Here is a 27,114-nt window from a genome sequence, read left to right as displayed (position 1 = left end):
TCATTGGAAAAGACTCTGATGCTGGGAGGGATTGGGGGCAGGAGGAAAAGGGGACGACAGAGGATGAGATGGCTGGATGGCATCACCGGCTCAATGGACGTGAGTTTGAGTGAACTCCGGGAGTTGGTGATGGACAGGGAGGCCTGGCGTGCTGCGATTCATGGGGTCGCAAAGAGTCGGACACGACTGAGCGACTGAACTGAAGAGTGTGTCAAGCAATGTAAACTTCTATAGCAAAAGCTGAGCCACACCTTAAGGTTCTGTGAGAGACCTAGAAGTTTGCTTGAGATGGAAGATTCCAATTGTCTACCGTCTCCTTCAACTATATATTAGTATTGATACAATCCCACTGCTGCCCCTGCACTACATCCAACAGTTGTTTTGAGAAAGTAGGTAAGAAGGAAAAAGAAATTTACCTCTTTGAGTCCCCTCTTTTGGGCCAGTACTTCCTAGGGTCAAATGTCAAGCTAGATGTATCCTTGGTGCTTGGAGAGCACCCACCACTCTTAAAGCAGGGAGTCGGGATGGAACTGGTCAGACCTACTAAACACCTGCACCTTGTCAGCCCAGTTAATCAAGGTCAAGCTACCCTTTATGTTGTCTCTTTTTCGACTCGAGGGAATTAATAGTCACGATTAAGCCTCCTAGCCTTGTCACTGCCGACCACAAGGAGCGGCCCCCTAAGTCCACTGCACAAACGCAGAGTAACTATCAAGAACTCCCCAAGGGGGCAGTGGAGCACCACAAGAGAGCTTCAGGCCTGCAAAGTCGCGCGGTCTCGCGGAGTGAAAAACTCCTACGCCCGCCGTAAAGGACCCCTTGGAGGAAGTCGGAAACATCTCAATACATCCGGGACAGCCGGTGTCTCCGAGCTCAAGCGTCTAAGACCACGCTTCCCACATTTGGTGAGGTTAACTATGTGTCGCCGCTTCCCGCCGCAGCTTGGGTGGGCTGTGGACAGCTCCGGCTAAGCCGAAAACGAATCCTCATGTTGAAGATGGAAACCAATAAGGCACTTTTCACTTCCCACCCCACTGTCCCAAATGTCTCCTTTTAGGGAGCACGACTTTCGAGGTAACACTAGATACCCACCCTCGAGGCTAACGAACACTCAAGTAGCGTTCCGCTCGGCGGGGAATGGAACTAGTATCCCGGCGTCCTCTCGGCTTCCGTAACGACGTAGCGGGGAGTGGGGCGGTGATGTAGCCGCTCTGGCCTGCGGCGGGCATCTCTATGGTACCGACAGGAGGGTGGAGAGGGTATAGGGGGGCGGGGCCGCCGTTCGCGTCACAGGCTTGCCTCAGCAGGCGGAGCAGATAGTGGTTGCCTTTGGTCCTCAGTGAGGAGCAGACTGTATGGACGCCGCGAAACTGCGTCCTGAGGTGGGAGGCCGGAAGCGGGGACCACTTGAATCTGAAAGTCTAGAAGATCCAGGTTCTCGGTGGGGAAGGCGGCAGGCGCATGGGACCCGGGAGCAGGTGGAGTGTGCTCGACCGGCAGTAGCCCGGAGCCCTTCGGCTTTGTCGCGCCTTCTAGGTCCCATAGGCATTCAGCCCTCACCTAAGCTCCTCGCCCCTTGCGTTTCCTTGGGTCTGGGCGGGGTGCCGGCGCTCTTGCCTGAGTTGCCCCTTGCCATCCTTACCGGGCTCGAGGGCCCGTAATGCGCCCCCGGCTCAAGTGCTTAGTCGCTCAATCGTGTCCGGGTCTGTGCGACCCCATGGACTGTAGCCTGCCAGGCTCCTCTGCCCACGGGATTCTCCAGGCAGGAATGCTGGAGTGGGTTGCCGTGTCCTTAAGAGGATCTTTCTGACCCAGAGACTGAACCTGTGTCTCGTGTGTCTCCTGGTTTAGCAGGCGAGTTCTTTACCGCTAGCGCCACCTGGAAAGCCCTGAATCAGGCCCGTAGTTGGTGGCATTATACTGTAATGGAGATGGTGTGTGGTAGAGTTTGGCTGTTGCAGAAAGTGTCTCCTGCAAGTCATGGAAATTGATGATCTGGGTAACTGGCTGTTATGGCAGATATCATTAAAAATAATATCGTTAGTTCACAGGCTGAGGATTGCTAACTTGCTTTCCCCTTGTATTAGTATCATGACATATTAAACACCTTGAGCATATTAGCTTCATGCATGACAAGTTTAAAAGAAAATTACAATTCTCGTAATGAACTTGCCCAACAAAAGTGAATATGTAAAATAAACATTAAGCTATTTTACAGTTTAAGAGGTTCTAGAGCCCATTCTATTTATGGAGAAGGAGCAGGAAGTGGGGAAACTGGAAGGGAAATGAAAAATGGGACACTTGGGTGTTCTCAGTTCAGTCGCTTAGTCGTTATCAGACTCTGCGACCCTGTGGACTGAGTGTTCTAATCAGAGATAGTAAGAGGAAGTACACCTATTAAATTTCTCATACCCAGAATCTATTCTATACATCTGCACCAACAGTTGCAGTGGAATAGATGATCAAGTTGTGTGTTTCTGGGGCCATAATTATACCTTTCTTGAAAAGAGAAACTACTGTTTTAACTATCCATGCTGCAAAACAAATTACCCCAAAGCTTAGAGGCTTAAAACAGTGAACAGTTGCTACCTCGCTGTATCTTTGGGCCAGGACTTTTGGAAGAGACTTAGCTGGGTGGTTCTGCTCAGGGTCTCAAAGTTGTAGTTCTAGATGTTGGCAGGGCTGCAGACATCTGAAGGCTTGACTGGGGCTGAAGGATCTGCTTCGGAGTTTACCCAAGTGTGCTTTTTATTCCTCTCTCATCGAGCAAGTTGTTTACACCTTCCATTTAAAATGCGATTTGTGCTACCCTATTATGTGTATCCGTTCCTATTCATAAACTACTATATAGTTATTTTGTAAACAATTTTTTCTTTTTCAGATCACTTTAAATTTGGATCATCATTTAAATACTTTAAGTGATCTTTTCTTGTTTCATTTTGCTCATGACACTTCATTAGCTACCTGATCATTTTTGTATCTGAGCTCATCAAGTAAAATATACGGTGAGTAACATTTAAATGTTTATTGATGGTTGAAAATTGTTTAGTGAGTAAAAAAAGATGGACGTAATGAAATGGCTTTACAGAGACATCATGCAACTTGCAGTTAGGTGGATGATGACCTTTTATTTCTGTGTGCTTTCTGGGATGAGATTTGACAATGAATCTGTAATTAAATGCATATGGAAGCAAAGTTTGAGTGGCAGAAGAGCTGTTCTATTAGGCCTTTATGTATACTGTGCCCAACCTACGTTCTCCTCGCACTCATCCACCTGACTGGCCGCCTTTCTCCTTAGGGCTAATTTACAGGCCACAGCTTACTGAAGGAGGGGGATATTGTTTGATGCTGTGGCACCTCTCTGGCTTGGTCATTAATTCAATTTGTGTGTCCCAGTTTCCATCTAGCTAAGTGGATAATGATGTTATCTTTGGTTTAAGGAATATTTTATAAACTTTATATATACTGAGCCTTTAAACACATTGACTTCTTTATCCATTCAGGTGTCAAATGCTTACTTTGCAAAGTAGAAACAAATGATTCATGACTTATGGAGCTATAAATCTTAAGGTATATATAGAAAGGATTCATGACCTTGGAGGTCTCTTTTGCATTTTGGTTGTATCTCTTGGTTGAGAATACCTTGAAATCATTATTTCCTAATCCTGGAAGAATCTGTAGACTATAACTCAGTATTTGTGCTTTAGAGAACAATTTTCATTTTTTCAGTTTTGCAAATGACTAAGAATGTGAGGGGGTTTCCCTGGTGACTCAGTGGTAAAGAATCTGCTTGCCAATGCAGAAGACAAGAGTTCAATCCCTGGATTGGGAAGATCCCTTGAAGAAGGAAATGGCAACCTACTCCAGTATTCTTGCCCAGAAAATCCCACAGATAGAGGAGCCTGGTGGGCAATAGTCCATGAGGGGGTCACAAAAGAGTCAGACACGACTAAGGGACTAAACAACAAAAGAATTCGAGGATTGTTTTTAGGGTCCCATATCATTAACAAAATAGCTGTTCTCTACAAAGCAAGTATTCTTCACACTATTAATTAAATTAATTAATTAATAATTTAATTAAATAATTTAAATTAATTAAAATATTAATGGAAACTTCATAAATTTATTTCATCTAGAGATATAGAAATCTTTAATATAGACTTCATATGCCAACCAATACATAAATGTGAATACATTATTTTTATATTATACTATCAATTGGACTTATGAGATTTACATACAACTTTACAGCTTCCCAGGTTGCACTAGTGGTAAAGAACCTGCCTGCCATTGCAGGAGATGTAAAAGACACAGGTTCAGTCCGTGGGTTGGGAAGATACCCTGGAGGGGATGGCAGTCCACTCCAGTATTCTTACCTGGAGAATCCTGTGGACAGAGGAGCCTGGCAGGCTACAGTCCATAGGGCTGCACAGAGTCGGACACAACTGAAGTGACAGCATGCATGCACACATACAACTTTATTAATGTTTATTAATGTTGTATAGTCTAATATTTTTATTAACATTTATAATGCTATGTATATATTTCTACATTTTAAAAAATTACACTTTTATGAAGCTGAGTTTAGCATCGTGGTCTGAGTTTAATTAATTCTAACTAACTTTTCAAAGGAGTTTTATTGGTTTTGTGTTCATGCTGCTGCTGCTGCTGCTAAGTCACTTCAGTCTCGTCCGACTCTGTGTGACCCCATAGACGGCAGCCCACCAGGCTCCCCCACCCCTGGGATTCTCCAGGCAAGAACACTGGAGTGGGTTGCCATTTCCTTCTCCAAAGCATGAAAGTGAAAAGTGAAAGTGAAGTCGCTTAGTCATGCCCAACTCTTAGCGACCCCGTGGACTGCAGCCTACCAGGCTCCTCCGTCCATGAGATTTTCCAGGCAAGAGTACTGGAGTGGGTTGCCATTGCCTTCTCCATGTGTTCATGATAGATATTGAAAATTTGGGGGAAATCAAAGAAAGGAAAAAAATAATGATCACATGTAAGCTGAATGAACAGTCTCCCAGATTTTTTACATGTATGTACATATTTTTAACAAAAAGGTAATACTTTATGTATTATTTTATAGGATACCTTTAAAATTTTAATATTTAATATGTCGATAAATTGGAAATAAGTATTTTTTAATGACTGCATAATAATATGGAATTCATTTCAGTAGTCCTGTATTTTGGACACATAGTTTCTAACTTTTCCTTATAAACAATGCCATGCTGAACATTCACGTGTAACTCTTTGTATATATCTAATTAGTTTCTTAGGGTAATTTTGTAGAAATGGAAATGCTGAGTCAAAAGTGTTTGCTCATTTATTAATCATTTTTGGTACATATTGTCAAATTGTTTGAGAAAAGTTATGCCAATTTATACAACTGCTAATACTCTATTATAATAAAGTGATCATTTCCCCACCACTAACAGATCATTAGCGATCTTTTGTCAATCTTAGATTGAAATCTCATTGTTTTAAATTAAATTCAATTGATTACCAATAAAGTTGAAATATTTTAATACTTTTCTTGATCTTTGTATTTCTTCCTTTTCCAAATTGCCTTTTCTTAGACATAGCCAAGTTATTATTGAGATACTTATTTTTTCTTTGTGTTAATCTTTTTTTCTTTTTTATTTGGCTACATCAGGTCTTAGTTGCAGCACTCAGGGTCTTCATGTGTTACATGGGGTCTTGCGTTGTGGCTCACAAACGCTAGCTGTGTGTGGTGTGCGGGCTCCAAAGCACGTGGGCTCAGTAGCTGTGGCATGTGAGCTGGGTTTCTCTGTGGCATATGGGGTCTTAGTTCCCCCTGACCGGGGACTGCACCTGCATCCCGTGCATTGCAAGGCGGATTCTTAACCACTGGACCGGCCCATCTTCTCATTAATCTTAAAAACTCTTTGTAAAGTAAGGCTTCTTGTCTTTCTCCATCATACATTTTCAAAATTGCCTTCATGTATTAGTCTTTAACTTTGCCATGCAGTTTACATTTTTATACAATCGTGTCTATCAGTATTTTTAAAATATTTTTGAGCTCCTCTAAAAGTCTAGCCAGCTGGACTATGTAGAAGTCTGTTTACAAATTCATGTAAATATCCCAAATTTGGTACCAAACTGATTACAAAAGCTCTCTTGACCATGGTTTCCATGGTTTCCAGGCAGCTAGTCAGTCAAACTGATTCCCTCTCTTAATTTAACCAGAGAAATGGTCTGTATTATTAATATAACACCCTAATCCATGTGAATGTGACATTTTGAAATCTAAAGTTGTTTAAACAACTCCTCCATATAAAATCGAGCATTGTACAGATGATCCAATCTCAGGTTTCACCTGATGATTGACTTTTCAGTACTACTTAGCAATTAAAACCTTTTGTAACGGAACCCATTACCATTGCAGACTGGTCATTATCCTGCTCAGTATAGTATATATTTGAGATTCCTCTTCTAACGCATGTAGAAGGAGAAAAGAACCACTTTCTACTAGTTATGCTGAAAAGGCCAAATACTATCTTTTCCAACCTCCCTTGCAGCTCAGGAATGGGCATGTGATCTAGGCCCAGCCAGTGCCCAACTCTGAATTTTGTATTGAGAGCAAAGAAACAGAACTCCAAGAATTTTTTTATAACAGCAGCAGATGAGGCAGAACTAGCAGCAATGCCCGTGATAATATCTGGTGATGGGTTAAGCAGTGTAAGTTGGATTCAGGGGCAGGGGGGTCTTCACTGCAGGTGTCTGGTGTCATGTGCTCTGAGGTGCTTGAGGCATAGTTTGAAACTTGTCTCTTGAAACCTGGCAAGTCTGTGATTTCCCAATATCCTTTTAATAAATGCTTTTTGCTTGTATTGCCAGAGTGCTTTCTGTTCCATGTACTTAAGAAACCTAACTGACACAGGATCTGAGTACAATAATAATTGTTCCTTACCAATTTGGAATGGTACATACATTTCCCTCTTCTGCAAACACACACTTGATCTGTCTCAGATTTTGTGTTCACCTTTCAGTGTTCACATCACTCTTCTTTTGCAAGTTTGCTTGCTAAGTCTATTCAGTTGTATCCTTGCAACCCAATGGACTGTAGCCTGCCAGGCTCCTCAATGCATGGAATTCTCCAGGCAAGAATACTGGAGTGGGTTGCCATTTCCTTCTCCAGGGGTACTTCCCAACCTAGGGATCAAACCTGCTTCTCCTATGTCTCCTGCATTGGCAGGTAGGTTCTTACCACTAGTGCCACCTGAGATTGAATGCCAGTCTGAAAACAGTCTGTGAAGCTGCTAAAAGAAAATCCCTGTTATGATTTTGACTAGAGGTGGATTAAATTTATAGATTAATTTGAGGACAGTAATACCATCCATGTTGTCTTCTATAAACCATTCAGTAAAATGGTCTGGCTCTTGTTATCAGTGAAGTTCCATCAAAGAAGCAAAACTACTTTGCATGCTAACGAATAAGAAAGACCTTCTGTAACTGTAGGGGCTGGGAGAGCAGGCAGTGCCTTTGAGTCTGTTTTTGGGCCTGAAGCATGTCAGCTAGACAGTTGGGAAGGGAAGGTGGATGTGGATGAGAACAAGGACATTGCAGTCTGCATTGGCCTCTCACCAGCTTTAGTTTCGATGCTGTGGGTGAGCTGCAGGAGAGGCCCAGGACTTGGAGAGGGTGAAGGAAGATATGGTGGGAGTTGAAGGAACTGCAGGCCTAGCCTGCCCACACCAGCAAGGTGAGCTGACAGATCAGCAACAACACATGCAACCTCCACAGTGTCTAGCACCAACCTTCAGAGTTTAAAAATATGGCTGCTATTTCACTTCTGCTTTCCAAGTTCCATGTACAGAGTCTCCTATAGCTGGCACTACAGGAAGGGGATTCTGGGAAGTGTATTTCCAGCTTAGCTGGAACATAGCACAAAGCCACAGAGCTCTACATAGTTGATCGACGTAATACAGTTCTGTCATTTTCTTCACGTGCGGTGCAGTATCTGTTTAGTTTATCCTTGATATTTGAGTTTTTATTGCTGTTATGAATGTCCATTTTCCTGTACTTTCCCCTTACAATTATTGCTGGTATATTCATAATTTATCTTGAATTAGCCACCTTTTGCAACTTAAATTCTAGGATAGGCTACATTGCTTCAGTTGTGTCCAACTCTGTGCAACCCTATAGACTGTAGCTTGCCAGGCTCCTCTGTCCATGGGATTCTCCAGGCAAGAATACTGGAGTGGATTGCCATGCCCTCCTCCAAGGGATCTTCCCAACCCAAGGATCAAACCCACACACATCTCTCAACCTGCATTGACTGGCAGGTTCTTTATCACTAGTGAGACCTGAGAAGCTCTAATTTCTAAAAATTTTCAATTTATTATCTTGAATAAGCAGTCATTTCACTTACAAATTAATGTAATTGTCTTTTCCTTCCTGAGGAGGGTAATGATACATTTTCACTCTCCCTCCCTCTATCTCTTCTGAGAAATGGAGTAAAAGTGTTAGTCTCTCAGTTGTGTCAACTCTTTGGGACCCCATGGACTGTAGCCCACGAGGCTCCTCTGTCGATGGAATTCTCCAGGTAAGCATACTGGAGTGGGTTGCCATTTCCTACTCCAGGGGATCTTCCTGAGCCAGGGATCAAACCCTGGTTGGTCTCCTGCACTGCAGGCAGATGGAAGCCCCAAGAAATGGAGTATGTTCTGCCAGTAAACAAGGATATCACAGTCATCATCCATTCCGTTCTCCACTGTGAATTCCTGAGCCCCAAGGGAACTCAGGAAGGCAAATACCTGCGACCTCATAGCCATCAGATTGCAGCCACTCCCTAGAGTCAGCTCGAGAGACCTCAGGATGTGAAAAACACAGGGTACTGGCCCCAGGATTGCTGCGATGCAAATGAATGATTTCAGTGAGCCCAGACTCTTGCATCTTCTCATACATAGAAAAGCACTAAATTCCTTAAATTGGAATATCTGGTTTCTCTTATTAACAGTAATCTTTTAATGTTCAGACTACCTGCTGTTTGTTGTAAAACTTCTATATAACCTGGCTCCTCCCCTCTCCTCCTCAAGCCTAGCTGTTCTTTCAGGATTATTTGAGATGTTCATCTCCTGGGCTTGAAGTCCTAAAAATTCCCACCAAATAAAGCGTAACTCTCAACTTTTAGGCTGTGACTTTTTTTTAAGTCAACACTTGCTTGCTTCATTGCATTGATTAGAAATGCCAGAACAGTATTATAACAGCTGCACTGTTTCTGACTTTAAAGGTAATGTTTCTTGGTTTTCATTCATTTTGGTTCTTATAACCTAGCAATTCTTAATGTTTAGTGAGCATAAGAATTACCTGGTAGTCACACTTGCTAAACATGGAGATTTCCAAGAAAAATGCTGCATTTTACTAAATGCCATTTAAGCATTTACTAGGCAATACCTGGTGGATAATAGATACACTGTATGATGAATTTTCATTAATTCATTCAACAAATACTTACTGAGCATCCACAACCAGAGCATACTTCTCAGATGTAATGGTTTTGCTGGGATTCAGAAGACTGGCAGCAGACCACCAAACAATGACCATGACCCTTTTTTTTTGGTGCAACTTTGGTTTTGGGAAGTGCTTTGGAGCTTCTTTTCTGTCCAACTGCTTCGCTGGTCGTCACCGGTTTTCATAAAAAATCCACTTTTCCTTGCAGGTCACAATCTGATTGAGAAATGGTTTGTTGTTGCGTAGAATAAGAGAAGACAACACTTCAAAATGATGGTGTTTTTTTTTTGTTGTTGTTGTTGTTTTTCCCGGTCAGCTCTTGAGGCCACCCACTTATCGGGCTTTTTTACCTTTTCAATTTGCTACAAATGCCAAACAACTGTAGAATGGTTGACGTTGAGTTCTCAGCAGCTTCTCACGTAGTTGTAAGAGAATCAGGTTTGATGGTGGTTCTCAGTTGGTCATTGTCAACTTCTGATGACCGGTCACTATGCTCTGTGGCTTCAGGGCCCTAGTCTTATTTGCAAAACTTCTTGAACTACTCTGTAATTCGTTAGCAGTTCCTGGGCCAAATGTGTTGTTGATGTTACTTGTTGTCTTTGCTGCTTTGCTACCCATTTGGAACTCGATTTTAAAAATCACTCAAATTTGCTTTTTGTCTAACATCATTTCCATAGTCTAAAATAAATGTAAAATAAACAGCAAGTAATTGGTGAAAAACAAAGCGAGAAATGTACATTAAAATGGTATATAACATAACCACATTTAAGAGTGTATTCCAACATCAAATGGCAAAGTTCAACAATGCAAAACTACAATTACTTTTGCACCAGCCTAATACCACTGCTGCTTAATTTTGTTTGTGTTTTCTAGATAGGTATTTTCTCAGCTCTTTATTTTCTATATTGCTGAGACTTTTTGTTTGAGATGTTTTCTTATGAACAGTAACTTCATGGATGTTTCTTTCTTTTCCAAGCTGTCTCTTTATAGAGAAATTTAATACATTCACATCTATTATAGTATTTGTGTTTGACGTGTTTGTTTCCTTTTTATTTTTTTTGGTATGTGAGGGTGGGAGTAAAATTGTCTTCTTCATAGTTTACTTTTCTACTTTGCTATATTGAGCAAGTTTTCTGTATTTTTCTCTTATTCCTGTAAAAATTTAAAAGACCTGCTCCTTGATTATTTTTTCCCAAAAAATTATATATAAGTGTTATAATTTCTAAGGAAAAATCTTAAAATTTACAGTTGTCACATAGATGCTATAATTTAGTTATGTTTAGAGTCCCTGTTGTCATAGTCCTGTTCTCTCAGAGCTCTGTAATTGTCCCACAATGTTCGGTGTTGGTGTTAATTACATTCTGTTTCTTTTGCAGATAACTGTTGTTGCTGGTTTGGGTCTTAAGGATTTTATCTTTATTTATTTTTAAATATTTATTATTTTTATTTATTTAGCTGCTCAGGATCTTAGTTGCAGCATGTGGGATCTAGTTCCCTGCTGCTGCTGCTGCTGCTGCTAAGTCGCTTCAGTTGCGTCCGACTCTGTGCGACCCCATAGATGGCAGCCCACCAGGCTCCTCCATCCCAGGGATTCTCAAGGCAAGAACACTGGAGTGGGTTGCCATTTCCTTCTCCAACGCATGAAAGTGAAAAGTGAAAGTGAAATCGCTCAGTCGTGTCCAACTCTTAGCGACCCCATGGACTGCAGCCCACCAGGCTCCTCCGTCCATGGGATTTTCCAGGCAAGAGTACTGGAGTGGGGTGCATTTCCTTCTCCACTAGTTCCCCGACCAGGGATCAAACCTGGGCCCCCTACATTGGGAGCATGGGGTATTAGCCACTGGACCACCAGGGAAGTCCTCTCTTTATTTTTTGAATTTGTTTTTTCTCTCAATGTCCAACTCTTTGTCCTTTTTTTTTTTTTTTCTCCCTCAAGCTTTTAGAAAATTCTTTGAATGTATTTTTATTAATTGTGTTTTTTGAAGCATTCATCTTACTATGCGTTGCTTGTTTTGAGTTTTTATTTGGGCAGTCAGGTTTTTTATTTCCATAAGCTCTTTCTTGTTTTCAGGTTGCTCCTTACATGAAAGGCTGCTATTGTTATTGACAATAAGTATATTTTCCTAACTTTTTAACATCTGTATTGGAGTATAATTGACATATGATAAACTGCATATGTTTAAAATATGCAGTTTGATACATTTTGGTGTGGGTTTGAAACTATGAACCATGAAACTGTTACCACAATCAAGATAATGAAGTAATGAATCTGTCTCTCCAGTTTTCTTATGCTCCTTTTTAATCCTTCCTGCACCTCCTTTCTTGCATTTTCTAGAATTTTGTATAAGTGGGATCATACTAGGTACTTTTTAAAAAAACATTTCTAGATAAGAAATTCAAACATAAAAGTATTACCTAAATTTAACAATTATAACATTTTCCCATACTTTATTTGCTTCTTAAAAATACTTTGTTTTATAACAGTTTTAGGTTAATAGAAAAGTTGAGCAGAGTAGAAAGTATTCCCATATGTCCATTCTTGCTCTACACATTTCTTCCCATTATTAACTTTTTCCAAGAGTGTGGCATGTTTGCTTGGCTTCCCCAGTGGCTCAGCGGTAAAGCATCTGCCTGCAATGCAGGAGACGCAGACCTTCCTGGGTCCGTCCAGGAAGGTTACAGTCCACGGGGTTGCAAAGAATTGGACAAAACTGATCATGCACATACATTACATTACACACACACATTTGATACAATTAATGAATAAGTATTGATATGTTGTTATTCACTAACGTCCACAGTTCACATTAGGGTTCATTCTTTGTACAGTTCTATAAGTTTTTGTGCTAAGTCACTTCAGTCATGTCCAACTCTTTGTGACCCCATGGACTATAGTATGCCAGGCTCCTCAGTCCAGGCGATTCTCTAGGCAAGAACACTGGAGTAGGTTGCCATGCCCTCCTCCAAGGGATCTTCCTGACCCAGGAATGGAACCTGCATCTCTTTAGGGCTCCTGCATTGGCAGGTGAGTTCTTTACCACTAGTGCCACCTAGGAAGCACCCTATGGGCTTTTACTGTAGCCTTCCCGCGCCTCCCCCCACCCCCCATATTTTGTTTCTCCAGTTGGGTTTTTCCAGTTTGAAGCTAATATATAAAAAAAAAAAAAAAAAGCTGCTATGAGCATTGATGTGCAAGTCTTTGTGTGGATGTTTGCTCTCGTTTCTCTTAGGTAAATGCCTAGGAATGGAATGACTGAGTCATATGATAGGAGTATGTTTAACTTTCTCAGAGACTGGAAAGTGGTTGTATCATGTTACATTTCCACCAATAATGTATGAGAGTTCTGATCGCTCCACATTTTGCCAACATTTGGAAACGGTCAGCCTTAAATTTTAGCCATTCTGATAGTTACGTTTGGACTCTCATTGTGGTTTTACTTTCCATTTCCCTAATAATTAATGATGTTGAGCACATTTCATGTGCTTATTGACCATTTGTATATCATCCTTGTAAAGTACCTTTTCACATCTTTCATACATCTTGTTATCAGCCTGTTTTTCTGTGATCATGTTTTGAGAATTCTTTATTCTGTATACATATCCTTTATCAAATATGAGATATGCAAATATTTTCTCCCAATCTATGTCTTGTGTTTTAATTCTCTTAACATTGTCGTTCAAAGAGCAGAAGTTCTTAAGTTTAATGAAGCTCAATTTATTAACTTTTTTAAACAATGGAGCTTTAATACTGCTACCAAGAACTCTTTGTATAACCCGAGGACAAAGATATCCTCCTGTATTTTCTTCCAAAAGTTTTATAGATTTGTTTTACTTTTACTGTGATCCATTTTGAGTTAATTTTTATATAGGGAGGAAGGTATGGATTGAGGTTCATTATTTTTGCATATGGATACCCAGTTGTTATAGCACCGTTTGTTGAAAGGAGTGTCTTTTCTCCATTGACTTTCCTTTGCATATTTGTCAAAAATCAGTTGACCATATGTGTGGATCTGTTTGAATCCACTCTCTATTCTGTTGCATTGATATATTTGTCTGTCTTCATAATGGCACCACATTCTTGGTTATGTAGCTTTATAGCAAGACTTGAAGTCAGGTGGTGCAAGTCCTTCAACTTAGACCTTTTTAAAGGTGTTTTCCTATTCTAGGTGTTTTGCATTTCTCTATAAACTGTTAGAATATATACAGTGATCTATGTATAGTTTTTATTACAGAATGGAAGTTGAATCATTCTCAATAAATCATTTAGTTAGTCTTTAATGCTCAGAACAAAGACACAACAATACAAAGTAAAAACTTCAGGTATCACACAATATTAATAACTGGATAAGTGATCTCAATATTGTATGCCAGGTGAGCACTCAGAATTATGATTGCCTTTTTATGCCAGTTAAGGTCCTTTGGTTAGAGGTAACAGTCAGGAAAAGGGGACTTATTGAGAAAATCCTGAAGTAGCTCATAGAAGTGAAAGGTGAGTTGCAGGAACCAGGGCAGCTCTGAGAACCTTAGAGATTGGTCCTGAGGACTTGATGTCCTTATGATTCTTTTTTCCTAGGCTCTTCCATGTAGTAGAGCCCATGCTCTATAAGAAGTAAAGGAACTTTCTCCATCAGGTTCACTTGGAAAAATTCTGATAAGGAGTCCAGTTGGCCTAGCCAGGGTCACCTTCATCAGCAGAGTAATCACTGCCATTCACTACTATAAAATTATTACTAATTAGTCATTGCTATTTAATCACTACTACTAGTAAGGGAGGCAGGGAGTTCTAATTGGTCAGCTCCAGAGTCTGGATATTGTGATGAGCACTTTTCCCAAAGAAAGGTGATGCTGTTATCAGAAAAAGTATGGAAAGCAGTTGCTGGAGTGGATGCCCACTGCTCTGTAGTACACATTGCCAAAAGAAAGATTTGATGACTTCAAAGTAATAGATTAGTCAACAGGTTTTCTTAAATTTCCCTTGATGCATGCTACCATCTAAACAGTTGTTCCTACAAGGCTAATCTGTTCTCTTTGGGCCACGTGGCTTATTATATATAAACTTAAGAAATACTATGTCTTTCAATACTTGAAAGTTTCTAAGACAGTATATCATAAAATGTTCTCCCTGTACACACTCAAAGGTACCCATGTGAAGTAATGGATATGCTAACTGTATTATGATCATTTCACAATACATATGTATATTAAATCATCACATTCTGCAGCTTAAACTTACACAGTGCTGTGTATCAGTTATATCTCAATAAAGCTGGGGGGGGAATGAAATTACAGATAACAGTTAAAGAAAAAAGGACTTTCCTGGTGGTACAGTGGATAAGAATCCACCTGCCAATGCTGGGGACTTATTTGATCCCCGGTCCGGGAGCTGGGGACTTATTTGATCCCCGGTCCGGGAAGATTCTACATGCTGCAGAGCAACTAAGCCCAGGTGCCTGGAGCCTGAGTTTCGCAACAAGAGTAGCCACCGCAGTGAGAAACCCCCGTACCACAACAGAGAGCAGCCCCCGCTCGCCGCAACTAGAGAAAAGCCGGAGCAGCAGTGAAGACCCAGCACAGCCAAAAATAAGCAAACAGTGGAAGAAACACCAATTTTTACAATTTGATTTTATACTTCTAGAATTATTGCTGGTATTTTTTATTTATATATCATATGGCATCCCACAGTCTTCATTAATATTTTTCTCTCCTTTCTATTTTAGGATGACTGGGAATGTAAACAAGAACAAGCTGTTTGTTTTGTGATGGCTTTTAGCATGTACTGACATACTGTTTGCAATGGCATCAGAGACTGAGAAGACTCATGCTTTGCTCCAGTCGTGCAGCACTGAATCTCTTCTTTCCAGCCTTGGTCTGGGCTTATTCTGCACAGTAGCTGACAGACTTCTTCAGTTTCCCATAATTCAACAAAATGCCTGGCTTCGTGCACTTTCAGATAATTCAGTACACTGTGTGATTGGCATGTGGTCATGGGCAATAGTCATTGGAATCAGGAAGAAGACTGACTTTGGAGAAATCATTTTAGCTGGATTTTTAGCCTCTGTTATCGATATAGACCACTTTTTGCTATCTGGATCCCTGTCTTTAAAGGTAAGAAGCCTATATGTTTAATTTTTCTGGTCTTTGATTTCTTTGATGCCATGATATTGATATTTATAGCATCAGTTTAGTTAGAGAAGATTAGCCTTATTTTAAAACAAGAAAGCCCATTCATCCAGTTTTTTTGAGCACCACTTTCCTGAGGGTTCACATATGTTACTGACCACATTATATCACATCACACAGTGCTGTGGATGTGCCCAGAGCAAAGGTTCAATAATTATAACTGAGGGGTTCCATTCTGGCTTTATAGGAGATGTTTTAGCCAAGTCTTTTATTTTTTTAATTGAGGTATAATTGATTTAGAATGTTGTGTTAATTTCTGCTGTACAACAAAGTGGTTCAGTTAAACATATATATATACATTCTTTTTTAAAGCTATATTCTTTTCCATTATGGTTTATTGCAGAATACTGAATAGAGTTCCTTGTGCTATACAGTAGGACATTGTTGGTTATCCATTAGCCAAGTCTTGAAGGAGAGATTAAGTTCTATGCTCTGCTGTGCTTAGTTGCTTCAGTCGTGTCCGACTCTTTGCAACCTATGGACTGTAGCCCGCCAGGCTCCTCTGTCCATGGGATTCTACAGGCGAGAATACTGGAGTGGGTTGCCATGCCCTCCTCCAGGTGAAATATCCCAATCCAGGAAGCAAACCCATATCTCTGGCATCTTCTGCATTGTAAGCAATTTCTTTACCTGCTGAACCACCTGGTAAGCCCATTAGCACACTGCTGCTGCTGTTGCTGCTGCTGCAACAACCCACTGGAGTGGGTTGCCATTGCCTTCTCCAATGCAGGAAAGTGAAAAGTGAAAGTGAAGTCGCTCAGTCATGTCCTAAGACCCCCTAAACCTTGTTCCCATTAGCTCATGGTATCAGAATGTGGAGAAGCAAACCTATAGGTTTGTCTCCTGACTACCTTCATAAGGCATGTATCTGGTGTTATCAACTGCACACAGGCCTCCTGAATGGATGGTTTCTCCAGCCCTGCAGAGCCTCTCAAACTGCTTCTGTAAGTGACATATGCAGTAAGCAAGGGCACCAGTATAAAGACAAATGCTAATTGAATAATATTGGAGCAACATTTCACATACTTCTGACAAGCACAAGCACAGGATATGAAGTAAGTGAAGAACAGAACCAGGAAAAATCATGTCCTAGACCAGGACTGGTAGGAGTTTACCTATTTTTGCGGGCAAGCTGTCACTTCAGTCATATCCGACTTTGTGTGACCCTATGGACTGTAGCCCACCAGGTTCCTCTGTCCATGGGGTTCTCCAGATAAGAATACTGGAGTGGGTTGCCATGCCCTTCTCCAGGGAATCTCCCCCACCCAGGGATGGAAACTGGATCTCTTAAGTCTCCTGTATTATAGGTGGGTTCTTTACCACTGGTGCAACCTGGGAAGCCCTATCTATTTTTTACTTCTATGATTTTATGATATATCCTTCTTTTATTATTTATGAATAAAGGTTCTGCATGAATATTTTAGAAATCAGGCAAGCAACAGAAATATCTTGTTTCCTCCTTGTGTGTGTGTGTTAGTCACTAAGTTGTGTCCAACTATTTGCTACCCCATGGACTGTAGCCCACCAGGCTCCTCTGTCCATGGGATTTTCCAGGCAAGAATACTGGAGTGGGTTGCCATTTCCTTCTCCAGGGGATCTTCCCGACCCAGGGATCGAACCTGGGTCTCCCGTCTTGCAGGCAGACTCTTTACCGTCTGAACCACCAGGGAAGTTTCTTCCTTAGAAACTATTAATGTAAATAGTCAATATCTGTCCATACATCCAGAGCGTAACTACTAATCATCTCAACAGGAGGCTGTTGCTCTCCTCCGAGCAGTGACTACCACAGGCGCCCCATCCCACCCTGTTATTAGGGAGCATGTTATGCTGTGGGTATAGAACTTAAAACCCTGGTTTCATTCCTGGGTTAGGAAGATCCCCTGGAGAAGGGATAGGCTACTCACTCCAGTAGCTCCCTGATAGCTCAGATGGTAAAGAATCCATCTGCAATGCAGGAGACCTGGGTTCAATCCCTGGGTTGGGAAGATTCCCCTGGAGGAGGGCATGGCAACCCACTCCAATATTCTTGCCTGGAGAGTCCCCATGGACAGAGGAGCCTGGCAGGCTGCAGTCCATGGTGTCACAGAGTCGGACATGACTGAGCTGCTAAACACAGCGCAGCATAGAACTTAAAAACAAAGGTGGAGACTAAAACGGCATAATGCAGAAATGTTTTATGTTTTGACAGAATAGAAATAGACAACTGAAAGTATGGAGAAGGAAGAAGGATAAGAATGTAGAATAAATAAACTCTTTGATTGATGTTTAGCAAGTTGTTGTTGTTCAGTCGCTAAGTCATGCCTGACTCTGTGACACCATGGACTGCAGCACGGCGGGCCTCTCTGTCCTTCGTCATCTCCAAGAGTTTCCCGTGGATCATTCACGAATTAAGCCTGGAAAACTTGCATTTGTTTAGATATTGATTACATTTTTACAATGGTTTAGAAATTCTATTGGTTTATTTAACTCAACTTTCAAATCATGTTTAAAATAATACACTCTTTCTAATGCTTTTGTAAATAAATTTGAAAGTATTCAAGGCTAATATAAAATAGTTACAACAAAAATACTCCCCTTTTATGCATTTATTAATTGAAGAATGGAGTAGGGGAGAGGCAGGATAGGAGAAAGGAATTATGAGATACAAACTACTAAGTATAGAATAATTAAAATACAAAGATGTAATGTACAGAGCAGGAAATATAACCAATATTCTATAACAATGTTAAATGGAATATAACCAATTAAAAAATTGTATAGCTAAGTTGTATACCTGAAATTAATATAACATTGTAAATCAACTATACCTCACAGTTTTTTATGTTTAATTGAAGTGTATTTTATTCAATTGTGAGACTTTTTCATTGCTCTTAGAGGCCCCAAACAATTCTTTAAAACTCCAAATTTACTCTAACCATACATTTAGGATATGAATTGTATTGTGACTTTTCTGAGCACATAGTAGGAAACTTTAAGAAGTTAGTCACATGTTCTTGAGATCTTGATTTCATTTTTAGTGCAAAGTGTATTTGGAGGTGACATAGACAATGTTCCCTTTGCATTTCCAGTAGACTGCAGGAAAACATACTTACGATGTTAGGCAGCATCTATAAAGTGCTGTTTGCCCAGAAGGAGATGATACTAGCTACCGCTTTCTCCCCGCAGGCTGCTCTGAGTCTTCCACGACGCCCTTTCCTTCACTGTTCTACTGTGATACCCACTGTGGTTCTGACCCTAAAGTTTACAATGCACTTCTTCAAGCTCAAAGACTCATGGTGCTTTCTTCCCTGGATGTTATTTATATCCTGGACCTCACACCACATCCGAGATGGAATTCGCCATGGCTTGTGGATGTGCCCATTTGGAAAAACTTCTCCTTTGCCATTTTGGCTTTATGTAATAATCACATCATCTCTACCTCACATCTGTTCATTCGTCATGTATTTCACAGGGACCAGACAAATGATGTCTTCAAAACATGGAATTCATATTGATGTGTGAGATAACCACATGGCAGTCTTTGAGGACCACTGGTTGAGACAATGACAACCAATATTAAAGTGAATTTAAAACACATATAAGGCACTTATAGTAATTATTATAATTCCTAAATCCTCCTGCTCAGGAGGCATGTACATTTCTTAAAAAATTATCTGTATTTGTTGTATTCCTTTCTTCTATAACACTGTAGTGCAATATCAGAGTTTCACTCCATGGTATAGTTTATTATTTCTTTTCTTTATCTGGCTTTACTAATATTATTAGATTAACATCCAGTTAAGTTTTCTGGAAATATACCTTTAAGGTAATTCATTTCCTGATGAAAAACAGCTCAAATTTTAGGATGATTAATTTGTGGAACGTTAGCATTTTATTTGGATCCAAGTTTTCCTGAGATACTGAGATAAGAAAATGGGCAAAGTAAATGAGATTATGAATAAGATGTATAATGAATGCTAACGTTTCTTCGTTTCATATATTTTGATCCTGACTCATTTGCCAAGTGCTTTAGTGAGTTGTGACTACTGGCAGAAACTGCTTTAGTGCATTTATAATATTCTTAAAAGACAAGAGCATTAGACCTAGATTATTGTTTCAGAAATAACTTTGGGAAATTATTATAATGTGTTGGCTGTAGTAACATTCTACCGAAGTACTACTTTCCAGTATCTTTGCCCTCAAATCTCATGTGTTGGAGTTTTAACTGTTTTGAAAAACATAACTAAATTTAACAAAATATTTGTTTAAAGTTAACATTAACAAAATATTGATACTTGACCCATCACCATAGAATCCACAAAAAAGGACCTAACCAATAATGTCATTTCAAATGTAAGCTCCTGAATGTGCCATTAAAATTGCTTTAGTTGCTATCAATTTGTTTATATGCTATTCTAAAATACTATACCAGCTAAATCGTTTCTTAAAAATTTGCCTGATACTGACAATTTTTTTTTTTTCCCCAAAAAAGGTAGTATTAAGAGATTGGCTTTTTCCTCTGTTCTTTAAGTTGATCTTCTGTTAAAAAATGATTAACCTTCATTGGAGAAGGAAAATTGAGTTGCTGTAAGCTTTACATTTGCAGTTTAATGTTACTTTGATATAAGTCGGTGCCCCCAAAGCACCTGTTTTTGTTTTTGTAGCATTTGTACCAGCTGCTGTCTTCAGATTTTCTTACACGTTTGAGTTTGTAATGCTGGTGATTTTGTGCCTTAATCTCTGAGAAGTGATGAAGCGATGCCTTATCCAAAGCAGGTTTTTCTTATTAAGTTAACAGAGTTCTGTAAATTGTTATAAACGGTCAGGCTCTTTAGTTTTTCTTCTTCTTGTTAACTAATTGGTTGCAATCTGTTATATTTTATAAAATAATTCACCCTTACAATCTGTTCTTGTCTTTCCAGAGCAATTACTGTGTCAATTTGGTTGGTTTAATAGTATACATTATATAGTGGGGGTAAATTGATTAAGGTAGAGATTTTTTAAAAGCATTTGATTTTAGAAATCCATGGAAATAAAGTTATCTTGTGTCATTTTTCTGACTGAATTACACAACTCTCCCTTTTTTCCCTTCTCTGTATTAAACAAATTAATATCATAAAAATATAGGGCCTTAAATAAGAATGTCACATGGGCATTTTGGAGGTTGTCCTAACTTTATTAGAATGGGAACTCACTTTGACCATGTCTCCTTGCTTAAACAGTCACTTCAGATTTTAAGTGTGGCTTTATCTTTCTTCCTACCTCCACCATCAGAAACGTTTATTGTCCTTTAAGTGGTCTCTGAAAGCAGTGGTTGTAACCTGTAGAGATATAGTGACCAAGTTCCCATGCCACCATTGTGTTCCTTCTCTTAGTGGAAGAGCTTGTGTCAATACAACTTACGTTGTATCGTCCTTGTACATGTGTGTTTTCTCTATTCTCTAGACATTCTCCTTTCTTGTAATCTTTCTGTCTTGGCTGTATCACTGATCTGACCTCCCAGCCTACTGGTCTCTTGAGCCACTTCTGTTATACTGGCTACTCAGGAGAACTTCTACCAATAAACTGTTTTCTACTCATCCCAAGCCTACTTTCTTTTAGCAGTAGACTAAGAACACCTGCCACCTCTTCTTAATATCGTCTGCTTCTGTTAGGTCCATACCATTTCTGTCCTTTATCGAGCCCATCTTTGCATGAAATGTTCCCTTGGTATCTAATTTTCTTGAAGAGATCTCTAGTCTTTCCCATTCTGTTGTTTTCCTCTATTTCTTTGCATTGATCGCTGAGGAAGGCTTTCTTATCTCTTCTTGCTATTCTTTGGAACTCTGCATTCAGATGCTTATATCTTTCCTTTTCTCCTTTGCTTTTCACTTCTCTTCTTTTCACAGCTATTTGTAAGGCCTCCTCAGACAGCCATTTTGCTTTTTTGCATTTGTTTTCCATGGGGATGGTCTTGATCCTGTCTCCTGTACAATGTCACGAACCTCCGTCCATAGTTCATCAGGAACTCTATCTATCAGATCTAGTCCGAGAAATATCAATAACCTCAGATATGCAGATGACACCACCCTTATGGCAGAAAGTGAAGAGGAACTGAAAAGCCTCTTGATTAAAGTGAAAGAGGAGAGTGAAAATGTTGGCTTAAAGGTCAACATTCAGAAAACTAAGATCATGGCATCCGGTCCCATCACTTCATGGGAAATAGATGGGGAAACAGTGTCAGACTTTATTTTTCTGGGCTCCAAAATCACTGCAGATGGTGATTGCAGCCATGAAATTAAAAGATGCTTACTCCTTGAAAGGAAAGTTATGACCAACCTAGATAGCATATTGAAAAAGCAGAGACATTACTTTGCCAACAAAAGTCCGTCTAGTCAAGGCTATGGTTTTTCCAATAGTCATGTATGGATGTGAGAGTTGGACTGTGAAGAAAGCTGAGCACCAAAGAATTGATGCTTTTGAACTGTGGTGTTGGAGAAGGCTCTTGAGAGTCCCTTGGATTGCAAAGAGATCCAACCAGTCCATTCTGGAGGAGATTAGCCCTGGGTGTTCTTTGGAAGGACTGATGCTAAACCTGAAACTCCAATACTTTGGCCACCTCATGTGAAGGCTTGACTCATTGGAAAAGACTCTGATGCTGGGAGGGATTGAGGGCAGGAGGAGAAGGGGATGACAGAGGATGAGATGGCTGGATGGCATGACCGACTCGATGAACATGAGTTTGAGTGAACTCCGGGAGTTGGTGATGGACAGGCAGGCCTGGCGTGCTGCAATTCATGGAGTCGCAGAGTCGGACACAACTGATCGAGTGAACTGAACTGAAGAACCCCTGTAGTGTATGGGTTAAAACTCCCGTTTATCCTCACTTCCCTTCTTTAACTTAGACCTCTCTTCTCCCAGGCAGCCTTTTCCTCCCAATCAGGCACATACTTCTTGGCTCCTTTCCCAACTGAAAGGGAGAGGAATAGGGTCTGTTCTGATATATGCTCACTACTGTCACAGCTAAACTTTTTATCCATCACAATTCTCAGTCTGCTTCATTTGATATCTCATTATATTATTTGCTCCAAATCCTCACCCACTCAACTACCTTAAGACTCAGCTTCACCTTCTTTGATGATATGAGTCACTGGATCACTTTTTATCTCTTCTGTGCCACTGACTCTCTTCACCACATCACATCAGCCATCCACCAGGACAACAGGCCTCCATACCTCTTTTTCAGGTGACACTGAGCATCTCTGAGATCTCCAACTTTGTTTCCTTTTTCTAGGCCAGTTGTTCTCTAATATACAACAGGATCACCTATGATGCTTATTAAAACAGGGACTGCTTGAGACCCACCCCAGAATTTGCCTTTCCAGAAAGTTCCCAGCAGTTCTTGCTGCTGTTCAGGAACCATCCTTTAAGAGCCACTACTCCAGACCCAGCCTGTTTCTTTAACTTCATTTTCCTCCCCTCCCTTCTCTTCAGTGATACCTTTAATTTTTTCTTAACTTTCCTTTATCAGCAGGTCCACTAGCCTGCTGCTGAAAGTGAAGTGAAAGTCACTCAGTCGTGTCCAACTTTTTGTGACCCCATGAACTCTACAGTCCATGAATTCTCCAGGCCAGAACATTCTGGAGTGGGTAGCTACTGGGTACATTTAATTCTGTCCTGGCCCCTACCTGTGCAATGCTGTAAGTTACTATTTCAACACCCTAATACTCCAGACTTCCTTGTGTATTATCCAGTTAGTCAACCCAGAATAATCCTTAGTCTGCTTTCCCCAGTTTTTTCTCCTTAAGATCACATGTCTTTCAAGTAGTTATGGAACCATGCTGACTTGGTCACTACAGCTCATGTCAGCTAACTTCACCTGGGTACTTAGAGCTTTGCTCACTGCCAATTTTTTTCCTAAAATATTGTACGGGACAAGCCAAGGCTCAGAATATCTGTCCATGTTAGATGCAGCCACAAGCCAGTAGGCTCAAAGCATTCCACTGATCTGAGAAACTCTTGTTAATAATCAATCTCCACAGTTAACTTTGCACTTTGCATAAATCTAAGGTATTGCCACATGTCTCCCTTGGCATTTTTTTACTTCCCAGGAATCATGATAATAACCAAGGGATTTCTGAAGCATTTAACCCTTTTGAGTGACCTTGAAAGGAGTTACTTAGCTTACATACCCAGCAGCACCAATAATTGCTGCTTCAAGATCTGGGCAGCATTCAAATCCCATCAGCTGCAAGGCTGAACAGGAGGGGAATGTCAGATAAGGGCTCTAACACTCCAGTCTTCTTCAGACATCTGTGTGAGATGCTCACCAAGAAAGTACCCATCTGAATTCACACATCCTTACTCATTCAGTATTCATTTGACTTAATTTAAGCACTGTCCAGGTTCTCAGATCAGCAGTATTGATACCATGCTCATGAAGTGGAAGTCAGAGGAAATTTCCATAAATATCTAGGTGATGATAAAGTATAAAGTGTGGTATTTATTAAAGGTTATATAACAGACCATACATAGGGGTGATATAAAGCATTCATAAGAAATCCTATCAGGACCACAATGCATGCTGCAGAGGCCCTGCTCTTGGACGTTCAGTTCAGTTCAGTCGCTCAGTTGTGTCCGACTCTTTGCAACCCCATGAATCGCAGCACGCCAGGCCTAAGCCATGTGCAAATACCATAGTTCCCTCTTCCTGGACCTTCATGGCTGTTTGCCCAGTCCATAACAATAGTCTCTCAGTGTTAGGCCTGTCCCATGGCCAGCAAAGACTATGTTGTTTCTCTAGATTCTAAATTGATTGGCACAGGGCTGCTCTTGGTCAATCTGACCTCACAAAGTGTTGCACAAGCCCCAGGCCAATCCTTCTGGGAAGGGCTCTGCCACATTTCTTTTTTTTAATGTATTTTAATTAATTAATTCAGCTATGCCGTGTCTTTTTTTTTTAATTGTGGCACGCAAACTCTCAGTTGTAGCATGCGGAATCTAGTTCTCTCACCAGGGATTGAACCCAGGCCCCTTCCATTGGGAGCTCAGAGTCTTAACCATTTACTGGATCCCCAGGTAAGTGGCTCTGCCATTTCTAGCATGTGAAACAGAGCAAACCGCTCTGCAAACCGTATGTTCCTATCTTGACAGATCAACCCAAGTGAGATGGGATTAAATAACCCCCGAAGATCTCTGAAAGGGTAATAATATTACAGAAGAATGAGAAGAAAGTAGAGATGGGAAGCCTGCCTATCTGGCCTGCTTATGATATGTGTAGCCTATATTACTTTTGTCTTGCTGCTATAACAAATTACCATTAACTCAGTGGCTTAAAACAGACAAATGTATTACTTTACAATTGTGTGTGTCAGAAACCCCATATGGTCTCACTGGGCTGCAACCCACACATTGGCTTGGATGCCTTCACCTGGAGGCTCCAGGGGAGGAGCAGCTCTCTTGCCTCCTTCAGCTTCTAGACACCATCTGCACTCCTTGGCTCATGGCGCCACCCATCTTCAAAGCCAGCAATGCCAGGTCAGGTTCCTTTTCACTTTGCTCCTCTCTGCTCCTCTGCCCATAGTCATGTCTCCCTCTGACCACAGCTGAGGAAGATTCTCTGATCTAAGGGCCCAAGGGATTAGATTGCATCCATCTAAATAATCCAGGCTAAACTCTTCATCAATGTTCTTCATCACATTATGAAGTCTCTTTTGCTGTGTAAGGTAACACTCCCAGGTTCCAGGGATTAGGACGTAGAGATCTTCGGGGCCATTATTCTGCTTGCCCTTTGAACCGAGCCCTGGTGTCTTTGAACAAGTCATTTGTCCTTTTTAAAAATCAGCGACAGGCCAGGTGTTTTCCAAGACCCCCTTTCTGCTCTTTTTTTTTTTTTTTAAAATTCCTGATCTCATTATTTATTATGTTTTGGCTGTGCTGAGTCTTCCTTGCTGTGTAGGCTTTTCTCTGGTTGCAGCAATCAGGGGGCTACTCTAGTTGCAGTACCCAGACTTCTCGTTGCAGTGGCTTTTCTTGTTGTGGAGCACAGGTTCTAGGCACTAAGGCTTTAGTAGTTGTGGCTCCTGGGCTCTAGAGCACAGGCTTGAGAGTTGTGGCACATAAGCTTAGTTGCTCCATGGCATTTGGGATCTTCCTGGACCAGGGATCACACCTGTGTTTCCTGTACTGGCAGGTGGATTCTTAACCCTGAGCCACCAAGGAAACCCTGCTCTTATTTTCCAGACTCCTCAGTTCCTGTCCTAGTCATGGGTATCCTCACTTTCTGGGGGAAATGACCTCCAACTTGCCTTGTCTGAGTTAAGTTTAACCTTGGGATAATAATGTCCTTTTTTCCCCCAACTAGTAACACCTCTGATTGTTATCTCTCTTTATTTTTTCCATGTAGAACTACCGAATCTTCATACAAATGCTTTCTCTATTCCCTGTGAAAAAAAAACTGTTTAATTCATAAATGTCTTGGCCAGTTAAACATTCATCATTCCTCTGAGTGGAAATGAACACTGTACCAGCCCTTACATAACACTGGTTCAGTCAGCCGTGGAACAAATGTTTAATGTATCCCTGCTGTATTGCAGGCCTTGCATTAAAAACTAATCTTCTAATGGTGAAAATGACACTATTTCTATATTAAAAGAACAGCAAGGCTAATAGTGCGGCATGCAGGAGACAGGACATTTCAGTGCAGCATGGTAAGTGCTGCTGTGAGAAAGCTCAGGGCCTCTGATGTCCCGCTAGGGAAAAAAGGGGAGTTCCCTGAAACTAAAAAAAAAAGGAGGGCCCCAGTGAAGGTAAGAGTGAGGTGATCAGAGACGGGTGGAAGATCCCCAACGCCCGAGGAAACAGTGTTCACAAAAGCCTAGAGAGACTGCGGATTGTAGATAATTTCAGCATTGCTGGAGCAGGGTGTTTGAGGTGGGAGGGTAGTGAGGGTTGATGGTAGTCAGCTGAAAACCTTGTTTACCTGTTAAAGAGCTGGAATTTATCCTGAGGGCAACATGGAAGCATTGAAATGTTTCAGCCTGAAGTTGGCATAATCAGCTTTGCCTTTTTTTCTTGGAGACTCTTAACTGGGAGCTCGATCCAAGAGCACCTGTATTTTAGCGGCGGTCACATAATCACGTGGCCTTTCCATGAAGAACTTCGGAGGTAGAGGCACAGCAGCAGGAAGAAGCTTATGTACTCAGTGCCACTTGCCTCTGAATCTGGCTGCTGCTACTGCTGCTACTACTACTACTACTACTACTACTACTACTACTACTAAGTCACTTCAGTCGTGTCCGAATCTGGGCGACCCCACAGACGGCAACCCACCAGGCTCCGCTGTCCCCGGGATTCTCCAGGCAAGAACACTGGAGTGGGTTGCCATTTCCTTCTCCAGTGCATGAAAGTGAAAAGTGAAAGTGAAGTGGCTTAGTCATGTCTGACTCTTCGCGACCCCATGGACTGCAGCCTACCAGGCTCCTCCATCCATGGGATTTT

The 27,114-nt window shown here is 41.0% G+C and overlaps 1 protein-coding gene across 3 annotated transcripts; it reads left to right on the top strand.

Moving 5' to 3' along the window:
• Positions 1 to 952: 952 nt before the first annotated feature.
• On the top strand, positions 953 to 20,685 carry TMEM267 (transmembrane protein 267). 3 transcript variants are annotated; one of them, XM_070357460.1, is made up of 4 exons: positions 953 to 1,074; positions 2,882 to 3,005; positions 15,195 to 15,582; positions 18,823 to 20,685. In XM_070357460.1, the coding sequence occupies exons 3-4, from the start codon at positions 15,271 to 15,273 to the stop codon at positions 19,156 to 19,158; spliced, it is 648 nt and encodes a 215-aa protein (XP_070213561.1). In that variant the 5' UTR covers positions 953 to 1,074; positions 2,882 to 3,005; positions 15,195 to 15,270; the 3' UTR covers positions 19,159 to 20,685. The 3 variants fall into 3 exon arrangements, with proteins under 3 accessions (XP_070213561.1, XP_005894924.1, XP_014333444.1); XM_005894862.3 differs by lacking the exon at positions 953 to 1,074 and adding an exon at positions 1,263 to 1,382; XM_014477958.2 differs by lacking the exon at positions 953 to 1,074 and adding an exon at positions 1,309 to 1,478.
• Positions 20,686 to 27,114: the final 6,429 nt, after the last annotated feature.

This window comes from Bos mutus, chromosome 20 (assembly GCF_027580195.1).
Source record: "Bos mutus isolate GX-2022 chromosome 20, NWIPB_WYAK_1.1, whole genome shotgun sequence".
Classification (NCBI taxonomy): Eukaryota; Metazoa; Chordata; class Mammalia; order Artiodactyla; family Bovidae; genus Bos; species Bos mutus.
This window is presented reverse-complemented; position numbering and strand designations above follow the sequence as displayed.